The sequence below is a fragment of the Oncorhynchus masou genome, chromosome 6 (assembly GCF_036934945.1).
Source record: "Oncorhynchus masou masou isolate Uvic2021 chromosome 6, UVic_Omas_1.1, whole genome shotgun sequence".
Taxonomy (NCBI): Eukaryota; Metazoa; Chordata; class Actinopteri; order Salmoniformes; family Salmonidae; genus Oncorhynchus; species Oncorhynchus masou.
In genome coordinates this window covers 12318153-12337859 of record NC_088217.1, presented here as the reverse complement: position 1 = coordinate 12337859, position 19707 = coordinate 12318153, and the positions used below count along the sequence as shown (strand labels likewise).

Sequence of the window (19707 nt, the reverse complement as noted above, 5' to 3'; positions counted from 1 at the left end):
AATCAATATGGAGAAAGTGAATGTTGGTAACTTGTTCTGCTGCAGGCCTGGCTCACACACACACACACACACACACACACACACACACACACACACACACACACACACACACACACACACACACACACACACACACACACACACACACACACACACACACACACACACACACACACACACACACACACACACACACATTTCCCCAATCACAATACTTCGAAAAAAAGACGCAAAAGCTGGTTTCCATTTTCACTCCCAACTACGTGGCACGACGATGCTGTTGCTTCCAGCCATATATCTCGCTGATCATAATTAACAAAAATAACAACGGCCCATTTTCCCTGTGGCTTTGTTTATGGGGCTCATATTTTCTGCTCATCCCGGGGGAAGTGATCTTCTACCATCTGTGTGTGCTTTGCAGAGTAATTGCAACAATAATAAACTGTGAAAAGTGAGAGTGTGACCCAGGGAACTATGCTGGGGCTATGGCTGGGACTATGGTTATGGCTGGGACTATGGTTATGGCTGGGACTATGGTTATGGCTGGGACTATGGCTATGGCTGGGACTATGGCTGGGACTATGGCTATGGCTGGGACTATGGCTGGGACTATGGCTATGGCTGGGACTATGGCTGGGACTATGGTTATGGCTGGGACTATGGCTAAGGCTGGGGTTATGGCTGGGACTATGGTTATGGCTGGGGTTATGGCTGGGACTATAGCTATGGCTGGGGTTATGGCTGGGACTATAGCTATGGCTGGGGTTATGGCTGGGACTATGGTTATGGCTGGGACTATGGCTATGGCTGGGGTTATGGCTGGGACTATGGTTATGGCTGGGACTATGGTTATGGCTGGGACTATAGCTATGGCTGGGGTTATGGCTGGGACTATGGTTATGGCTGGGACTATGGCTATGGCTGGGGTTATGGCTGGGACTATGGTTATGGCTGGGACTATGGTTATGGCTGGGACTATGGCTATGGCTGGGGCTATGGCTGGGACTATGGTTATGGCTGGGACTATGGCTATGGCTGAGGTTATGGCTGGGACTATGGTTATGGCTGGGACTATGGTTATGGCTGGGACTATGGCTATGGCTGGGGTAATGGCTGGGACTATGGTTATGGCTGGGACTATGGTTATGGCTGGGACTATGGCTATGGCTGGGGCTATGGCTGGGACCATGGTTATGACTGGGACTATGGCTATGGCTGGGGTTATGGCTGGGACTATGGCTCTGGCTGGGGTTATGGCTGGGACTATGGTTATGGCTGGGACTATGGTTATGGCTGGGGCTATGGCTGGGACTATAGCTATGGCTGGGGTTATGGCTGGGACTATGGTTATGGCTGGGACTATGGCTATGGCTGGGGTTATGGCTGGGACTATGGTTATGGCTGGGACTATGGTTATGGCTGGGACTATAGCTATGGCTGGGGTTATGGCTGGGACTATGGTTATGGCTGGGACTATGGCTATGGCTGGGGTTATGGCTGGGACTATGGTTATGGCTGGGACTATGGTTATGGCTGGGACTATGGCTATGGCTGGGGCTATGGCTGGGACTATGGTTATGGCTGGGACTATGGCTATGGCTGGGTTATGGCTGGGACTATGGTTATGGCTGGGACTATGGTTATGGCTGGGACTATGGCTATGGCTGGGGTAATGGCTGGGACTATGGTTATGGCTGGGACTATGGTTATGGCTGGGACTATGGCTATGGCTGGGGCTATGGCTGGGACCATGGTTATGACTGGGACTATGGCTATGGCTGGGGTTATGGCTGGGACTATGGCTCTGGCTGGGGTTATGGCTGGGACTATGGTTATGGCTGGGACTATGGTTATGGCTGGGGCTATGGCTAAGGCTGGGGTTATGGCTGGGACTATGGTTATGGCTGGGACTATGGTTATGGCTGGGGTTATGGCTGGGACTATGGTTATGGCTGGGACTATGGTTATGGCTGGGACTATGGCTGGGACTATGGTTATGGCTGGGACTATGGTTATGGTTGGGACTATGGTTATGGCTGGGGCTATGGTTATGGCTGGGGTTATGGCTGGGACTTTGGTTATGGCTGGGACTATGGTTATGGCTGGGACTATGGTTATGGCTGGGACTATGGCTGGGACTATGGCTATGGCTGGGGCTATGGTTATGGCTGGGGTTATGGCTGGGACTATGGCTGGGACTATGGCTGGGACTATGGTTATGGCTGGGACTATGGTTATGGTTGGGACTATGGTTATGGCTGGGGTTATGGCTGGGACTATGGCTGGGACTATGGTTATGGCTGGGACTATGGTTATGGTTGGGACTATGGTTATGGCTGGGGCTATGGTTATGGCTGGGGTTATGGCTGGGACTATGGTTATGGCTGGGACTATGGCTGGGACTATGGTTATGGCTGGGACTATGGTTATGGCTGGGACTATGGCTATGGCTGGGACTATGGTTATGGCTGGGACTATGGCTGGGACTATGGCTATGGCTGGGGCTATGGCTGGGACTATGGTTATGGCTGGGGTTATGGCTGGGACTATGGCTGGGACTATGGTTATGGCTGGGACTATGGTTATGGTTGGGACTATGGTTATGGCTGGGGTTATGGCTGGGACTATGGTTATGGCTGGGACTATGGTTATGGTTGGGACTATGGTTATGGCTGGGGCTATGGTTATGGCTGGGGCTATGGTTATGGCTGGGGTTATGGCTGGGACTATGGTTATGGCTGGGACTATGGTTATGGCTGGGACTATGGCTTTGGCTGGGACTATGGTTATGGCTGGGACTATGGCTATGGCTGGGGCTATGGCTGGGACTATGGTTATGGCTGGGGTTATGGCTGGGACTATGGTTATGGCTGGGACTATGGCTGGGACTATGGCTGGGACTATGGTTATGGCTGGGACTATGGCTATGGCTGGGACTATGGCTATGGCTGGGGCTATGGCTATGGCTGGGGCTATGGTTATGGCTGGGACTATGGTTATGGCTGGGGCTATGGTTATGGCTGGGACTATGGCTGGGACTATGGCTGGGACTATGGTAATGGCTGGGACTATGGTTATGGTTAGGACTATGGCTATGGCTGGGGCTATGGTTATGGCTGGGGCTATGGTTATGGCTGGGACTATGGTTATGGCTGGGACTATGGCTGGGACTATGGCTGGGACTATGGCTGGGACTATGGTTATGGCTGGGACTATGGCTATGGCTGGGACTATGGCTATGGCTGGGACTATGGCTATGGCTGGGACTATGGTTATGGCTGGGGTTATGGCTGGGACTATGGCTGGGACTATGGTTATGGCTGGGACTATGGTTATGGCTGGGACTATGGTTATGGTTGGGACTATGGTTATGGCTGGGGCTATGGTTATGGCTGGGGCTATGGTTATGGCTGGGACTATGGTTATGGCTGGGACTATGGTTATGGCTGGGACTATGGCTGGGACTATGGTTATGGCTGGGACTATGGCTTTGGCTGGGACTATGGCTTTGGCTGGGACTATGGTTATGGCTGGGACTATGGCTATGGCTGGGGCTATGGCTGGGACTATGGTTATGGCTGGGGTTATGGCTGGGACTATGGTTATGGCTGGGACTATGGCTGGGACTATGGTTATGGCTGGGACTATGGCTATGGCTGGGACTATGGCTATGGCTGGGGCTATGGCTGGGGCTATGGTTATGGCTGGGACTATGGTTATGGCTGGGGCTATGGTTATGGCTGGGACTATGGCTATGGCTGGGACTATGGCTATGGCTGGGACTATGGCTATGGCTGGGACTATGGCTATGGCTGGGACTATGGTTATGGCTGGGGTTATGGCTGGGACTATGGCTGGGACTATGGTTATGGCTGGGACTATGGTTATGGCTGGGACTATGGTTATGGCTGGGACTATGGTTATGGCTGGGGTTATGGTTATGGCTGGGGTTATGGCTGGGACTATGGTTATGGCTGGGACTATGGCTGGACTATGGTTATGGCTGGGACTATGGCTTTGGCTGGGACTATGGTTATGGCTGGGACTATGGCTATGGCTGGGGCTATGGCTGGGACTATGGTTATGGCTGGGGTTATGGCTGGGACTATGGTTATGGCTGGGACTATGGCTGGGACTATGGTTATGGCTGGGACTATGGCTATGGCTGGGACTATGGCTATGGCTGGGGCTATGGCTGGGGCTATGGTTATGGCTGGGACTATGGTTATGGCTGGGGCTATGGTTATGGCTGGGACTATGGCTGGGACTATGGTAATGGCTGGGACTATGGTTATGGTTAGGACTATGGCTATGGCTGGGGCTATGGTTATGGCTGGGACTATGGTTATGGCTGGGACTATGGCTATGGCTGGGACTATGGCTGGGACTATGGCTATGGCTGGGACTATGGTTATGGCTGGGACTATGGCTATGGCTGGGACTATGGCTATGGCTGGGACTATGGTTATGGCTGGGGTTATGGCTGGGACTATGGCTGGGACTATGGTTATAGCTGGGACTATGGTTATGGTTGGGACTATGGTTATGGCTGGGGTTATGGCTGGGACTATGGTTATGGCTGGGACTATGGTTATGGTTGGGACTATGGTTATTGCTGGGGCTATGGTTATGGCTGGGACTATGGTTATGGCTGGGACTATGGTTATGGCTGGGACTATGGTTATGGCTGGGACTATGGTTATGGCTGGGGTTATGGCTGGGACTATGGCTGGGACTATGGTTATGGCTGGGACTATGGCTATGGCTGGGACTATGGTTATGGCTGGGGCTATGGCTGGGACTATGGTTATGGCTGGGGTTATGGCTGGGACTATGGCTGGGACTATGGTTATGGCTGGGACTATGGTTATGGTTGGGACTATGGTTATGGCTGGGGTTATGGCTGGGACTATGGCTGGGACTATGGTTATGGCTGGGACTATGGTTATGGTTGGGACTATGGTTATGGCTGGGGCTATGGTTATGGCTGGGACTATGGTTATGGCTGGGACTATGGCTGGGACTATGGTTATGGCTGGGACTATGGTTATGGCTGGGACTATGGCTATGGCTGGGACTATGGTTATGGCTGGGACTATGGCTGGGACTATGGCTATGGCTGGGGCTATGGCTGGGACTATGGTTATGGCTGGGGTTATGGCTGGGACTATGGTTATGGCTGGGACTATGGTTATGGTTGGGACTATGGTTATGGCTGGGGTTATGGCTGGGACTATGGCTGGGACTATGGTTATGGCTGGGACTATGGTTATGGTTGGGACTATGGTTATGGCTGGGACTATGGTTATGGCTGGGGTTATGGCTGGGACTATGGTTATGGCTGGGACTATGGCTGGGACTATGGTTATGGCTGGGACTATGGTTATGGCTGGGACTATGGCTGGGACTATGGCTTTGGCTGGGACTATGGTTATGGCTGGGACTATGGCTGGGACTATGGCTATGGCTGGGGCTATGGCTGGGACTATGGTTATGGCTGGGGCTATGGCTGGGACTATGGCTATGGCTGGGGCTATGGTTATGGCTGGGGCTATGGTTATGGCTGGGGCTATGGTTATGGCTGGGACTATGGCTGGGACTATGGTTATGGCTGGGACTATGGTTATGGCTGGGACTATGGTTATGGCTGGGACTATGGTTATGGCTGGGACTATGGCTATGGCTGGGGCTATGGCTGGGGCTATGGTTATGGCTGGGACTATGGTTATGGCTGGGGTTATGGCTGGGACTATGGCTATGGCTGGGACTATGGCTGGGACTATGGCTATGGCTGGGACTATGGTTATGGCTGGGACTATGGCTAGGCTGGGGTTATGGCTGGGACTATGGTTATGGCTGGGACTATGGCTATGGCTGGGACTATGGTTATGACTGGGGTTATGGCTGGGACTATAGCTATGGCTGGGGTTATGGCTGGGACTATGGTTATGGCTGGGACTATGGCTATGGCTGGGGTTATGGCTGGGACTATGGTTATGGCTGGGACTATGGTTATGGCTGGGACTATGGCTATGGCTGGGGCTATGGCTGGGACTATGGTTATGGCTGGGACTATGGCTATGGCTGGGGTTATGGCTGGGACTATGGTTATGGCTGGGACTATGGTTATGGCTGGGACTATGGCTATGGCTGGGGTAATGGCTGGGACTATGGTTATGGACTATGGTTATGGCTGGGACTATGGTTATGGCTGGGACTATGGCTGGGCTATGGCTGGGACTATGGTTATGGCTGGGACTATGGTTATGGCTGGGGTTATGGCTGGGACTATGGCTATGGCTGGGGTTATGGCTGGGACTATGGCTGGGACTATGGCTATGGCTGGGACTATGGTTATGGCTGGGACTATGGTTATGGCTGGGACTATGGCTAAGGCTGGGGTTATGGCTGGGACTATGGTTATGACTGGGGTTATGGCTGGGACTATGGTTATGGCTGGGACTATGGCTGGGACTATGGTTATGACTGGGGTTATGGTTATGGCTGGGGTTATGGCTGGGACTATGGTTATGGCTGGGACTATGGTTATGGCTGGGGTTATGGCTGGGACTATGGTTATGGCTGGGGTTATGGTTATGGCTGGGACTATGGCTGGGACTATGGTTATGGCTGGGACTATGGTTATGGTTGGGACTATGGTTATGGCTGGGGTTATGGCTGGGACTATGGCTGGGACTATGGTTATGGCTGGGACTATGGTTATGGTTGGGACTATGGTTATGGCTGGGGTTATGGCTGGGACTATGGTTATGGCTGGGACTATGGTTATGGTTGGGACTATGGTTATTATGGCTGGGGCTATGGTTATGGCTGGGGCTATGGTTATGGCTGGGGTTATGGCTGGGACTATGGTTATGGCTGGGACTATGGTTATGGCTGGGACTATGGCTTTGGCTGGGACTATGGTTATGGCTGGGACTATGGCTATGGCTATGGCTGGGACTATGGTTATGGCTGGGGTTATGGCTGGGACTATGGTTATGGCTGGGACTATGGCTGGGACTATGGCTGGGACTATGGTTATGGCTGGGACTATGGCTATGGCTGGGACTATGGCTATGGCTGGGGCTATGGCTATGGCTGGGGCTATGGTTATGGCTGGGACTATGGTTATGGCTGGGGCTATGGTTATGGCTGGGACTATGGCTGGGACTATGGCTGGGACTATGGTAATGGCTGGGACTATGGTTATGGTTAGGACTATGGCTATGGCTGGGGCTATGGTTATGGCTGGGGCTATGGTTATGGCTGGGACTATGGTTATGGCTGGGACTATGGCTATGGCTGGGACTATGGCTGGGACTATGGTTATGGCTGGGACTATGGCTATGGCTGGGACTATGGCTATGGCTGGGACTATGGCTATGGCTGGGACTATGGCTATGGCTGGGACTATGGTTATGGCTGGGGTTATGGCTGGGACTATGGCTGGGACTATGGTTATGGCTGGGACTATGGTTATGGCTGGGACTATGGTTATGGTTGGGACTATGGTTATGGCTGGGGCTATGGTTATGGCTGGGGCTATGGTTATGGCTGGGACTATGGTTATGGCTGGGACTATGGCTGGGACTATGGTTATGGCTGGGACTATGGCTTTGGCTGGGACTATGGCTTTGGCTGGGACTATGGTTATGGCTGGGACTATGGCTATGGCTGGGGCTATGGCTGGGACTATGGTTATGGCTGGGGTTATGGCTGGGACTATGTTATGGCTGGGACTATGGCTGGGACTATGGTTATGGCTGGGACTATGGCTATGGCTGGGACTATGGCTATGGCTGGGGCTATGGCTGGGGCTATGGTTATGGCTGGGACTATGGTTATGGCTGGGGCTATGGTTATGGCTGGGACTATGGCTATGGCTGGGACTATGGCTATGGCTGGGACTATGGCTATGGCTGGGACTATGGTTATGGCTGGGGTTATGGCTGGGACTATGGCTGGGACTATGGTTATGGCTGGGACTATGGTTATGGCTGGGACTATGGTTATGGTTGGGACTATGGTTATGGCTGGGGCTATGGTTATGGCTGGGGTTATGGCTGGGACTATGGTTATGGCTGGGACTATGGCTGGGACTATGGTTATGGCTGGGACTATGGCTTTGGCTGGGACTATGGTTATGGCTGGGACTATGGCTATGGCTGGGGCTATGGCTGGGACTATGGTTATGGCTGGGGTTATGGCTGGGACTATGGTTATGGCTGGGACTATGGCTGGGACTATGGTTATGGCTGGGACTATGGCTATGGCTGGGACTATGGCTATGGCTGGGGCTATGGCTGGGGCTATGGTTATGGCTGGGACTATGGTTATGGCTGGGGCTATGGTTATGGCTGGGACTATGGCTGGGACTATGGCTGGGACTATGGTAATGGCTGGGACTATGGTTATGGTTAGGACTATGGCTATGGCTGGGGCTATGGTTATGGCTGGGACTATGGTTATGGCTGGGACTATGGCTATGGCTGGGACTATGGCTGGGACTATGGCTATGGCTGGGACTATGGTTATGGCTGGGACTATGGCTATGGCTGGGACTATGGCTATGGCTGGGACTATGGTTATGGCTGGGGTTATGGCTGGGACTATGGCTGGGACTATGGTTATAGCTGGGACTATGGTTATGGGACTATGGTTATGGCTGGGGTTATGGCTGGGACTATGGTTATGGCTGGGACTATGGTTATGGTTGGGACTATGGTTATTGCTGGGGCTATGGTTATGGCTGGGGCTATGGTTATGGCTGGGACTATGGTTATGGCTGGGACTATGGTTATGGCTGGGACTATGGTTATGGCTGGGGTTATGGCTGGGACTATGGCTGGGACTATGGCTGGGACTATGGTTATGGCTGGGACTATGGCTATGGCTGGGACTATGGCTATGGCTGGGGCTATGGCTGGGACTATGGTTATGGCTGGGGTTATGGCTGGGACTATGGCTGGGACTATGGTTATAGCTGGGACTATGGTTATGGTTGGGACTATGGTTATGGCTGGGGTTATGGCTGGGACTATGGCTGGGACTATGGTTATGGCTGGGACTATGGTTATGGTTGGGACTATGGTTATTGCTGGGGCTATGGTTATGGCTGGGACTATGGTTATGGCTGGGACTATGGCTGGGACTATGGTTATGGCTGGGACTATGGTTATGGCTGGGACTATGGCTATGGCTGGGACTATGGTTATGGCTGGGACTATGGCTGGGACTATGGCTATGGCTGGGGTTATGGCTGGGACTATGGTTATGGCTGGGACTATGGTTATGGTTGGGACTATGGTTATGGCTGGGGTTATGGCTGGGACTATGGCTGGGACTATGGTTATGGCTGGGACTATGGTTATGGTTGGGACTATGGTTATGGCTGGGACTATGGTTATGGCTGGGGTTATGGCTGGGACTATGGTTATGGCTGGGACTATGGCTGGGACTATGGTTATGGCTGGGACTATGGTTATGGCTGGGACTATGGCTGGGACTATGGCTTTGGCTGGGACTATGGTTATGGCTGGGACTATGGCTGGGACTATGGCTATGGCTGGGGCTATGGCTGGGACTATGGTTATGGCTGGGGTTATGGCTGGGACTATGGTTATGGCTGGGACTATGGTTATGGCTGGGACTATGGCTGGGACTATGGTTATGGCTGGGGCTATGGCTGGGACTATGGCTATGGCTGGGGCTATGGTTATGGCTGGGGCTATGGTTATGGCTGGGGCTATGGTTATGGCTGGGACTATGGCTGGGACTATGGCTGGGACTATGGTTATGGCTGGGACTATGGTTATGGCTGGGACTATGGTTATGGCTAGGACTATGGCTATGGCTGGGGCTATGGCTGGGGCTATGGTTATGGCTGGGACTATGGTTATGGCTGGGGTTATGGCTGGGACTATGGCTATGGCTGGGACTATGGCTGGGACTATGGCTATGGCTGGGACTATGGTTATGGCTGGGACTATGGCTATGGCTGGGACTATGGCTATGGCTATGGCTGGGACTATGGTTATGGCTGGGACTATGGTTATGGCTGGGACTATGGTTATGGCTGGGGCTATGGTTATGGCTGGGGCTATGGTTATGGCTGGGACTATGGTTATGGCTGGGACTATGGTTATGGCTGGGACTATGGTTATGGCTGGGACTATGGTTATGGCTGGGACTATGGCTATGGCTGGGACTATGGTTATGGCTGGGACTATGGTTATGGCTGGGGCTATGGCTGGGGCTATGGTTATGGCTGGGGCTATGGTTATGGCTGGGGCTATGGTTATGGCTGGGACTATGGTTATGGCTGGGGTTATGGTTATGGCTGGGACTATGGTTATGGCTGGGGCTATGGTTATGGCTGGGACTATGGCTGGGACTATGGCTGGGACTATGGTTATGGCTGGGGCTATGGTTATGGCTGGGGCTATGGTTATGGCTGGGACTATGGTTATGGCTGGGACTATGGCTGGGACTATGGTTATGGCTGGGACTATGGTTATGGCTGGGACTATGGCTATGGCTGGGACTATGGCTATGGCTGGGGCTATGGCTATGGCTGGGGCTATGGTTATGGCTGGGGCTATGGTTATGGCTGGGACTATGGTTATGGCTGGGACTATGGTTATGGCTGGGGTTATGGCTGGGACTATGGTTATGGCTGGGGTTATGGCTGGGACTATGGCTATGGCTGGGACTATGGCTATGGCTGGGGCTATGGTTATGGCTGGGGCTATGGTTATGGCTGGGGCTATGGTTATGGCTGGGGCTATGGTTATATTTGGGGTTATGGCTGGGACTATGGTTATGGCTGGGACTATGGCTGGGACTATGGTTATGGCTGGGACTATGGTTATGGCTGGGACTATGGTTATGGCTGGGACTATGGTTATGGCTGGGACTATGGTTATGGCTGGGCTATGGCTGGGGCTATGGCTGGGACTATGGCTATGGCTGGGACTATGGTTATGGCTGGGACTATGGTTATGGCTGGGACTATGGCTGGGACTATGGTTATGGCTGGGACTATGGTTATGGCTGGGACTATGGCTATGGCTGGGACTATGGTTATGGCTGGGACTATGGTTATGGCTGGGACTATGGTTATGGCTGGGACTATGGCTATGGCTGGGACTATGGTTATGGCTGGGACTATGGTTATGGCTGGGACTATGGTTATGGCTGGGACTAGGGCTATGGCTGGGACTATGGTTATGGCCGGGACTATGGTTATGGCTGGACTATGGTTATGGCTGGGACTATGGCTATGGCTGGGACTATGGTTATGGCTGGGACTATGGTTATGGTTGGGACTATGGTTATGGCTGGGGTTATGGCTGGGACTATGGCTGGGACTATGGTTATGGCTGGGACTATGGTTATGGCTGGGACTATGGTTATGGCTGGGGCTATGGTTATGGCTGGGGCTATGGTTATGGCTGGGACTATGGTTATGGCTGGGACTATGGTTATGGCTGGGGTTATGGCTGGGACTATGGCTGGGACTATGGTTATGGCTGGGACTATGGTTATGGCTGGGACTATGGTTATGGCTGGGGCTATGGTTATGGCTGGGGCTATGGTTATGGCTGGGGCTATGGTTATGGCTGGGACTATGGTTATGGCTGGGGTTATGGCTGGGACTATGGCTGGGACTATGGTTATGGCTGGGGCTATGGTTATGGCTGGGACTATGGCTGGGACTATGGTTATGGCTGGGGCTATGGTTATGGCTGGGACTATGGCTGGGACTATGGTTATGGCTGGGACTATGGTTATGGCTGGGACTATGGCTGGGACTATGGCTGGGACTATGGTTATGGCTGGGACTATGGTTATGGCTGGGACTATGGTTATGGCTGGGGTTATGGCTGGGACAATGGCTGGGACAATGGTTATGGCTGGGGCTATGGTTATGGCTGGGACTATGGTTATGGCTGGGGCTATGGTTATGGCTGGGACTATGGCTGGGACTATGGTTATGGCTGGGACTATGGTTATGGCTGGGACTATGGCTGGGACTATGGTTATGGCTGGGACTATGGCTGGGACTATGGCTGGGACTATGGTTATGGCTGGGGTTATGGCTATGGCTGGGGTTATGGCTGGGACTATGGTTATGGCTGGGACTATGGTTATGGCTGGGACTATGGTTATGGCTGGGACTATGGTTATGGCTGGGACTATGGTTATGGCTGGGACTATGGTTATGGCTGGGACTATGGTTATGGCTGGGACTATGGTTATGGCTGGGACTATGGTTATGGCTGGGACTATGGCTGGGACTATGGTTATGGCTGGGACTATGGTTATGGCTGGGACTATGGTTATGGCTAGGGCTATGGCTGGGACTATGGTTATGGCTGGGACTATGGTTATGGCTGGGGCTATGGTTATGGCTGGGACTATGGCTATGGCTGGGACTATGGTTATGGCTGGGACTATGGTTATGGCTGGGACTATGGTTATGGCTGGGACTATGGTTATGGCTGGGACTATGGTTATGGCTGGGACTATGGTTATGGCTGGGACTATGGTTATGGCTGGGACTATGGTTATGGCTGGGGCTATGGCTATGGCTGGGACTATGGTTATGGCTGGGACTATGGTTATGGCTGGGACTATGGTTATGGCTGGGGCTATGGTTATGGCTGGGACTATGGTTATGGCTGGGACTATGGTTATGGCTGGGACTATGGCTATGGCTGGGACTATGGTTATGGCTGGGACTATGGCTATGGCTGGGACTATGGTTATGGCTGGGACTATGGTTATGGCTGGGGCTATGGCTGGGACTATGGTTATGGCTGGGACTATGGTTATGGCTGGGACTATGGTTATGGCTGGGACTATGGTTATGGCTGGGACTATGGCTATGGCTGGGACTATGGTTATGGCTGGGACTATGGTTATGGCTGGGGCTATGGCTGGGACTATGGTTATGGCTGGGACTATGGTTATGGCTGGGACTATGGTTATGGCTGGGACTATGGTTATGGCTGGGACTATGGTTATGGCTGGGGCTATGGCTGGGACTATGGCTATGGCTGGGACTATGGTTATGGCTGGGACTATGGCTATGGCTGGGACTATGGTTATGGCTGGGACTATGGTTATGGCTGGGGCTATGGTTATGGCTGGGACTATGGTTATGGCTGGGACTATGGTTATGGCTGGGACTATGGCTATGGCTGGGACTATGGTTATGGCTGGGACTATGGCTATGGCTGGGACTATGGTTATGGCTGGGGCTATGGCTGGGACTATGGTTATGGCTGGGACTATGGTTATGATTGGGACTATGGTTATGGCTGGGACTATGGTTATGGCTGGGACTATGGTTATGGCTGGGACTATGGTTATGGCTGGGACTATGGTTATGGCTGGGGTTATGGTTATGGCTGGGGTTATGGCAAGACAAGGGGAGCTCTGCCTCGACTCCTGATGACAGGGATTTTCTCCACTAAATCACCCGAGTTTTAGAGATGTGTAACGGAGGAGACGAAGCGACAGGGAAAGAAAAATACGTGTGTGAGAAAAACAAGGAAGAGGGAAGATGACAGAAGATGGTAAATATGCAGTTGAAAAAAAATCTGTTTGAGAGAACGGCAAGAGTGTGCAACGCTGTCATCAAGGCAAAGGGTGGCTACTTCTAAAATGTATTTAGAATTTTTTTTAAACACTTTTTAGGTTACTTCATAGTTTTGACATCTTCACTATTATTCTACAACATAGTCCAAACTTTTTAATGGTACTTTACATTTTAAGTTTGTTCACAGACTGTATTTAACAGAAATTACATTTTTTAGGCTGAAATGATCCCAACTCCCGATTGTTCACTATATCCCCTAAATCTCCCTCTCTCCCTCCCTCCCTCTCCCTCTCTCCCTCCCTCTCTCTCTCTCCCTCTCTCCCCTCCCTCTCCCTCCCTCTCTCCCTCCCTCCCTCCCTCCCCCCCTCTCTCCCTCCCTCTCTCCCTCCCTCTCCCTCCCTTTCTCCCTCCCTCTCTCTCCCTCCCTCCCTCCCTCTCTCTCCCTCCCTCTCTCTCTCTCCCTCCCTCCCTCCCCCTCCCTCCCTCCCTCCCTCCCTCCCTCCCTCCCTCCCTCCCTCCCTCCCTCCCTCCTCCCTCCCTCCCTCCCTCCCTCCTCTCCCTCCCTCCCTCCCTCCCTCCTCTCTCCCTCCCTCCCTCCCTCCCTCCCTCTCCCTCTCCCTCCCTCCCTCTCTCTCCCTCCCTCCCTCCCTCTCTCCCTCTCCCTCCCTCCCTCTCTACCTCCCTCCCTCCCTCCCTCCCTCCAGTTACTATTAGAATCTCTGGATGTTATGGGGGGAGTCTCAGGAGATGGATGGGTGGGAGGGGGGACTGACACACAACCTCGGTTGCTGGGTGGGATGGGTGGCATGCTTTTTTTTGGGTCGGGGAGGTCGGCTCGGCGGGGTGGGAAACATGGTTTCCGGGTGGAGAGGGTGGAAGGAGACTGAGGGGGAGAATGTGTCAGGGTTATCTTTGTATGCATTCCTCTGAGTGTTTTTTGTTGTTGTGCGTGATTGAATTATGAACATATCTGAATGATTATGACTTACACCTGTACCAATAACCCCCTTGTAGTTTTGTATTGGAGAGGGCAGTCCATACGCACAGAGGGTCTGGAATGGTTAAGATCCCCCTCCCAATATGTTCTACAACTAATAAAACATTTCAGAAAAAGGCTCAGTGCTGTTATCCTCGCAAAGGTTGAGGTATTGAAAACAGGGGTGTCAATCAATTTGACCCCTACCTTTTTGAGAAAAAAAAATGACTTGTTTAACAAAATCAATTTCTCTGACAAATTGTATTAGTATAAAATAATATAAATTCCCCATTTATTTGAGCATACAATACGGCTCAGTAGTTGAATTATGTATTTTATAATAGGCTGTCAATTTTTTTTTGGGGGGGGCAACTATATAAATATTGCAAGAGAGAAGTAATAAGTCTTTATGAACCCACCGTTTTCTCGTTCTCCGCCGGCAGCTCAAAGACACACCTCAGTTTGGAGTCCATCAGCTCTTCTGGCTTTGCCTCCTTCCACTGCAGAGAGAGAGAGAGAGGGAGAGACCACAGCCAACAATTGTCAGCCCAAGACCGGGGAAAGCAAACTGGACAGTGGTTTACCGGCAGTGAGATTTGTTTCCCCATTGTCTTCCTCCACCACTTGTGTGCAGTGTTAATAAAATATTTCTGTTCTGTCACAGTCAAGAGGCTTCAGACTCGGCAGTGTTTTGTTTTTCAATAGGTTTGGGCGGTATCCATGTTTTCATACTGTCCTTGTGTTATCCCGGAGTATGCGGTATTACAGGCACTGAACATAAGGTTGCTATTTTAAAAAAACCCGCAAAAGACCCCACTGAGTATCTGTAATCCAAAGGTTAGCAATGCTAACGCGGACATATAAGAATTACACTGGGGATTGTTAGCAAATTGCTAATGAGCACATGCAAACATTTTATACAGGACAGACAACCCAGCTCATAAACTTACACATGTAACAAGAAAATGCTACTCACAGATATTTACTTGAAAAAATCTAAATAAATATGACAATTAAATAAAAAACTGAAAATAGTTGTAAAGGTATTGAAAATCATCCCGTGGGTATTTTTAAAATACCCCAGAAAACGGTATACCAACCAAACCTATTTCTCACCTATCCCAAGTGTGTGTTCCTGTGTGTGTGTCTCAATTGTAATAGCAAACCAAATTCTCAAGAGTCCTGTCACTGCAGGGAAAGCACACAAGAGATCACTTAGGCCTACTTCCGCACGCAAACGAAACCAAGAGAGAGAAGCAGAAAGTGAGAGAAACAGAAAGAGAGTGAAACAGAAAGAGAGAGAAACAGACAGCAGTGACAGTGGAACAAATGTTTGTAAGGCTTGTTGGTCCTCAATCAAGCTGTGGGCCTAGCCCGGGTTCTTTGTCCTCATCATCTTCCTCAGGGTGTGTGACCCTTGGCCTAGACTGATTTATGGATTTTGTGGTATGCAAAACATGTGTGTGTGTGTGTGTGTGTGTGTGTGTGTGTGTGTGTGTGTGTGTGTGTGTGTGTGTGTGTGTGTGTGCGCGCGCTAGGGGTGATTGTCAGGTATGCATGATATATTAGTCATATCTGTATCGGCAGATAAATGTCAGGTATGTTTTAAGTTCCAAAGTTTATTTGCCATGTGCACAGGATAGAACAGGTGTAAAACAGTACAGTGACATTCTTACCTTGAGACCTCTTTCCAACAATGCAGTGATGACAATAATAATAAATAGAAAAAAAAATATATATACACACACACAGTGGGGCAAAAAGGTATTTAGTCAGCTCTTTGACAGCTCTTTGGTCTTGGCCATAGTGGAGTTTGGAGTGTGACTGTTTGAGGTTGTGGACAGGTGCCTTTTATAATGATAACAAGTTCAAACAGGTGCCATTAATACAGGTAACGAGTGGAGGACAGAGGAGCCTCTTAAAGAAGAAGTTACAGGTCTGTGAGAGCCAGAAATCTTGCTTGTTTGTAGGTGACCAAATATTTATTTTCCACCATAATTTGTAAATAAATTCATTAAAAATCCTACAATGTGATTTTCTGGATTTTTTTTTCTCATTTTGTCTGTCATAGTTGAAGTGTACCTATGATGAAAATTACAGGCCTCTCTCATCTTTTTAAGTGGGAGAACTTGCACAATTGGTGGCTGACTAAATACTTTTTGCCCCACTGTATGTATGTATGTATGTATGTATGTATGTATGTATGTATGTATGTATGTATGTATGTATGTATGTATGTATGTATGTATGTATGTATATGTATGTATGTATGTATGTATATATATATATATATATATATATATATACACGCACATGTAAACATGTAAACATGGCTGAAAAGTGACTGGTAGAAGGAATATATAAATAAGTATGGTAATATACTAGTGGTAATATACACTAGCAGTCAGAAGTTTTAGGACACCTACTGATGGGTTTTTCTTTATTATTTTACTATTTTCTACATTGTAGGATAATAGTGAAGACATCAAAACTATGAAATAACACACATGGAATCATGTAGTATCCCCCAAAAAGTGTTAAAAAAGTGTTCTCTTTGCTTATTTGAGCTGTTCTTGCCACAATATTAACTTAGTATTTTACCAAATAGGGGTATCTTCTGTATACCACCCTACCTTGTCACAACACAAATGATTGGCTCCAATGCATTAACTTCTTCGATATAGGGGGCGCTCTTTTAATTTTTGGATAAAAAAACGTTCCCGTTTTAAACAAGATATTTTGTCACGAAAAGATGCTCGACTACGCATATAATTGACAGCTTTGGAAATAAAACACTCTGACGTTTCCAAAATTGCAAAGATATTGTCTGTGAGTGCCCCAGAACTAATGCTACAGGCGAAACCAAGATGAAATGTCATACAGGAAATGCCATAGATTTTGAATGCGCTGTGTTCCAATGTATCCTTATATGGCTGTGAATGCGCAAGGAATGAGCCTACACTTTCTGTCGTTTCCCCAAGGTGTCTGCAGCATTGTGACGTATTTGTAGGCATATCATTGGAAGATTGACCATAAGAGACTACATTTACCAGATGTCCTCCTGGTGTCCTCCATCGAAATTATTGCGTAATCTCCAGCTGCATGCACGTTTCCATTTGGTTCAGAAGAGAAAGGCAACTGCCACGAATGATTTATCATCGAAAAGATATGTGAAAAACACCTTGAGGATTGATTCTAAACAACGTTTGCCATGTTTCTGTCGATATTATGGAGTTAATTTGGAAAAAAGTTTGGCGTTGTAATGACTGAATTTTCTGGGTTTTTTCTTAGCCAAACGTGATGAACAAAACGGAGCGATTTCTCCTACACAAATAATCTTTTTGGTAAAACTGAACATTTGCTATCTAACTGAGAGTCTCCTCATTGAAAACATCCGAAGTTCTTCAAAGGTAAATTATTTTATTTTAATGCTTTTCTTGTTTTTGTGAAAATGCTGCCTGCTGAATGCTAGGCTTAATGCTATGCTAGCTATCAATACTCTTACACAAATGCTTGTGTAGCTATGGTTGAAAAGCATATTTTGAAAATCTGAGATGACAGTGTTGTTAACAAAAGGCTAAGCATGTGAGTCAATATATTTATTTCATTTCATTTGCGATTTTCAAAAATAGTTAACGTTGCGTTATGCTAATGAGCTTGAGGCTATGATTACACTCCCGGATACGGGATTGCTCGACGCTAGAGGTTAAGAAAGAAACAAATTCCACAAATTCACTTTGAATTGAAATGCATTCCAAGTGACTACCTCATGAAGCTGGTTGAGAGAATGCCAAGAGTGTGCAAAGCTGTCATCAAGGCAAAGGGTGGCTATTTGAAGAATATGAAATATAAAATATATTCTGATTTGTTTAACACTTTTTTTGGTTACTACATGATTCCATATGTGCTATTTCATAGTTTTGATGTCGTCACTATTGTTATACAATGTAGAAAATAGTAAAAATAAAGAAAAACCCTTGAATAAGTAGGTGTTTTAAAACTTTTGACTGGTAGTGTATACATGTAAACAGGAGTACTAGTGACCAGTAGCAGAATAAATAGATCAATACTATCGGTAATGGCAATCAATGGACAGCAGCGTAATGGAGTAATACATCTAATCAATAATCATTTAGCAGCAGTGTAGGTCGTGTATGAGTGGGTAGATGGGCACAGAGTCAGTGTGGAGAGTCAGTGTGGAGAGGGAGCAGTAGTTGTTAGCCATTTAACACTCTTATGTCGGGGGATTGAAGCTGTTTAGGAGTCTATTTTGGTGTCTATTTGTCTGAGCCTTGATGCACTGGTTGCGCCTGCCGGACGGGAGCATGGAGAACAGTCCATGTTGGGGGGCTGGAAACTTTGGCAATTTCTCGTGCCTTTCTCAGATACCGCCTGGCGTGTGTGTCCTGGATGGCTGGCGGCTCACCCCCAGTGATGAGCTGGGCCGTCCTACCACCCTCTATAGGGCCCTCTGGTCGAGAGTGGTGCAGTTGCCATACCAGACAGTGATTTAACCAGTCAGGATGCTCTCGATGACGCAGCAGGATCTGAGTGTCCGTGCCAAATCATTTCAACCTCCTGAGGGAGAAAAAGGGGGTTGACGTGCCTTCTTTACGACTGTACCGGTGTGAGAGAACCATGATAAGTCCTCAGTGATGTGGACACAGAGGAACTTGAAGCTTTTGACCCTCTTCACTGCGGCCCAGTTGATGTGGATGGGGGTGTACACCCACCCCTATTTCCTGATGTTCACGATCAGCTCCCCACTGGGCACACACGGGTTGAATCAATGTTTTTTTCTCCCCACGTCATTTCAATTAAAACATGTTGAACCAACGTGGAATAGACGTTGAATTGACGTCTGTGCCTTTGTCTTGCTGACGTTGAGTGAGAGGTTGTTGTCTTGGCACCATGCTGCCAGTTCTCTGACCTCCTCCCTGTAGGCTGTCTCATCGCTGTTGGTGATCCCACCACCGTTGTGTCGTCAGCAAACTTGATGATGGTGTTGGAGTCGTGCTTAGCCACGCAGTCGTGGGTAAACAGGAAATACAGGAGGGGGCGAAGCACCCACCCCTGGAGGGCCCCCGTGTTGAGGGTCAGAGTGACGGATGTGTTGTTGCCT

General features: G+C 49.5%; 1 protein-coding gene across 1 annotated transcript in view; it reads right to left on the bottom strand.

Annotated features, from left to right (window-relative positions):
- The window catches only part of LOC135541361 (vesicle-associated membrane protein-associated protein B-like), a 52153-nt gene that overhangs the window by 5712 nt on the left and 26734 nt on the right, over positions 1 to 19707 (bottom strand). The window contains exon 4 of the mRNA XM_064967546.1: positions 15005 to 15085. Within this exon, the coding sequence (XP_064823618.1) occupies positions 15005 to 15085 (81 nt within the window). The remainder of the gene's footprint in view (positions 1 to 15004; positions 15086 to 19707) is intronic.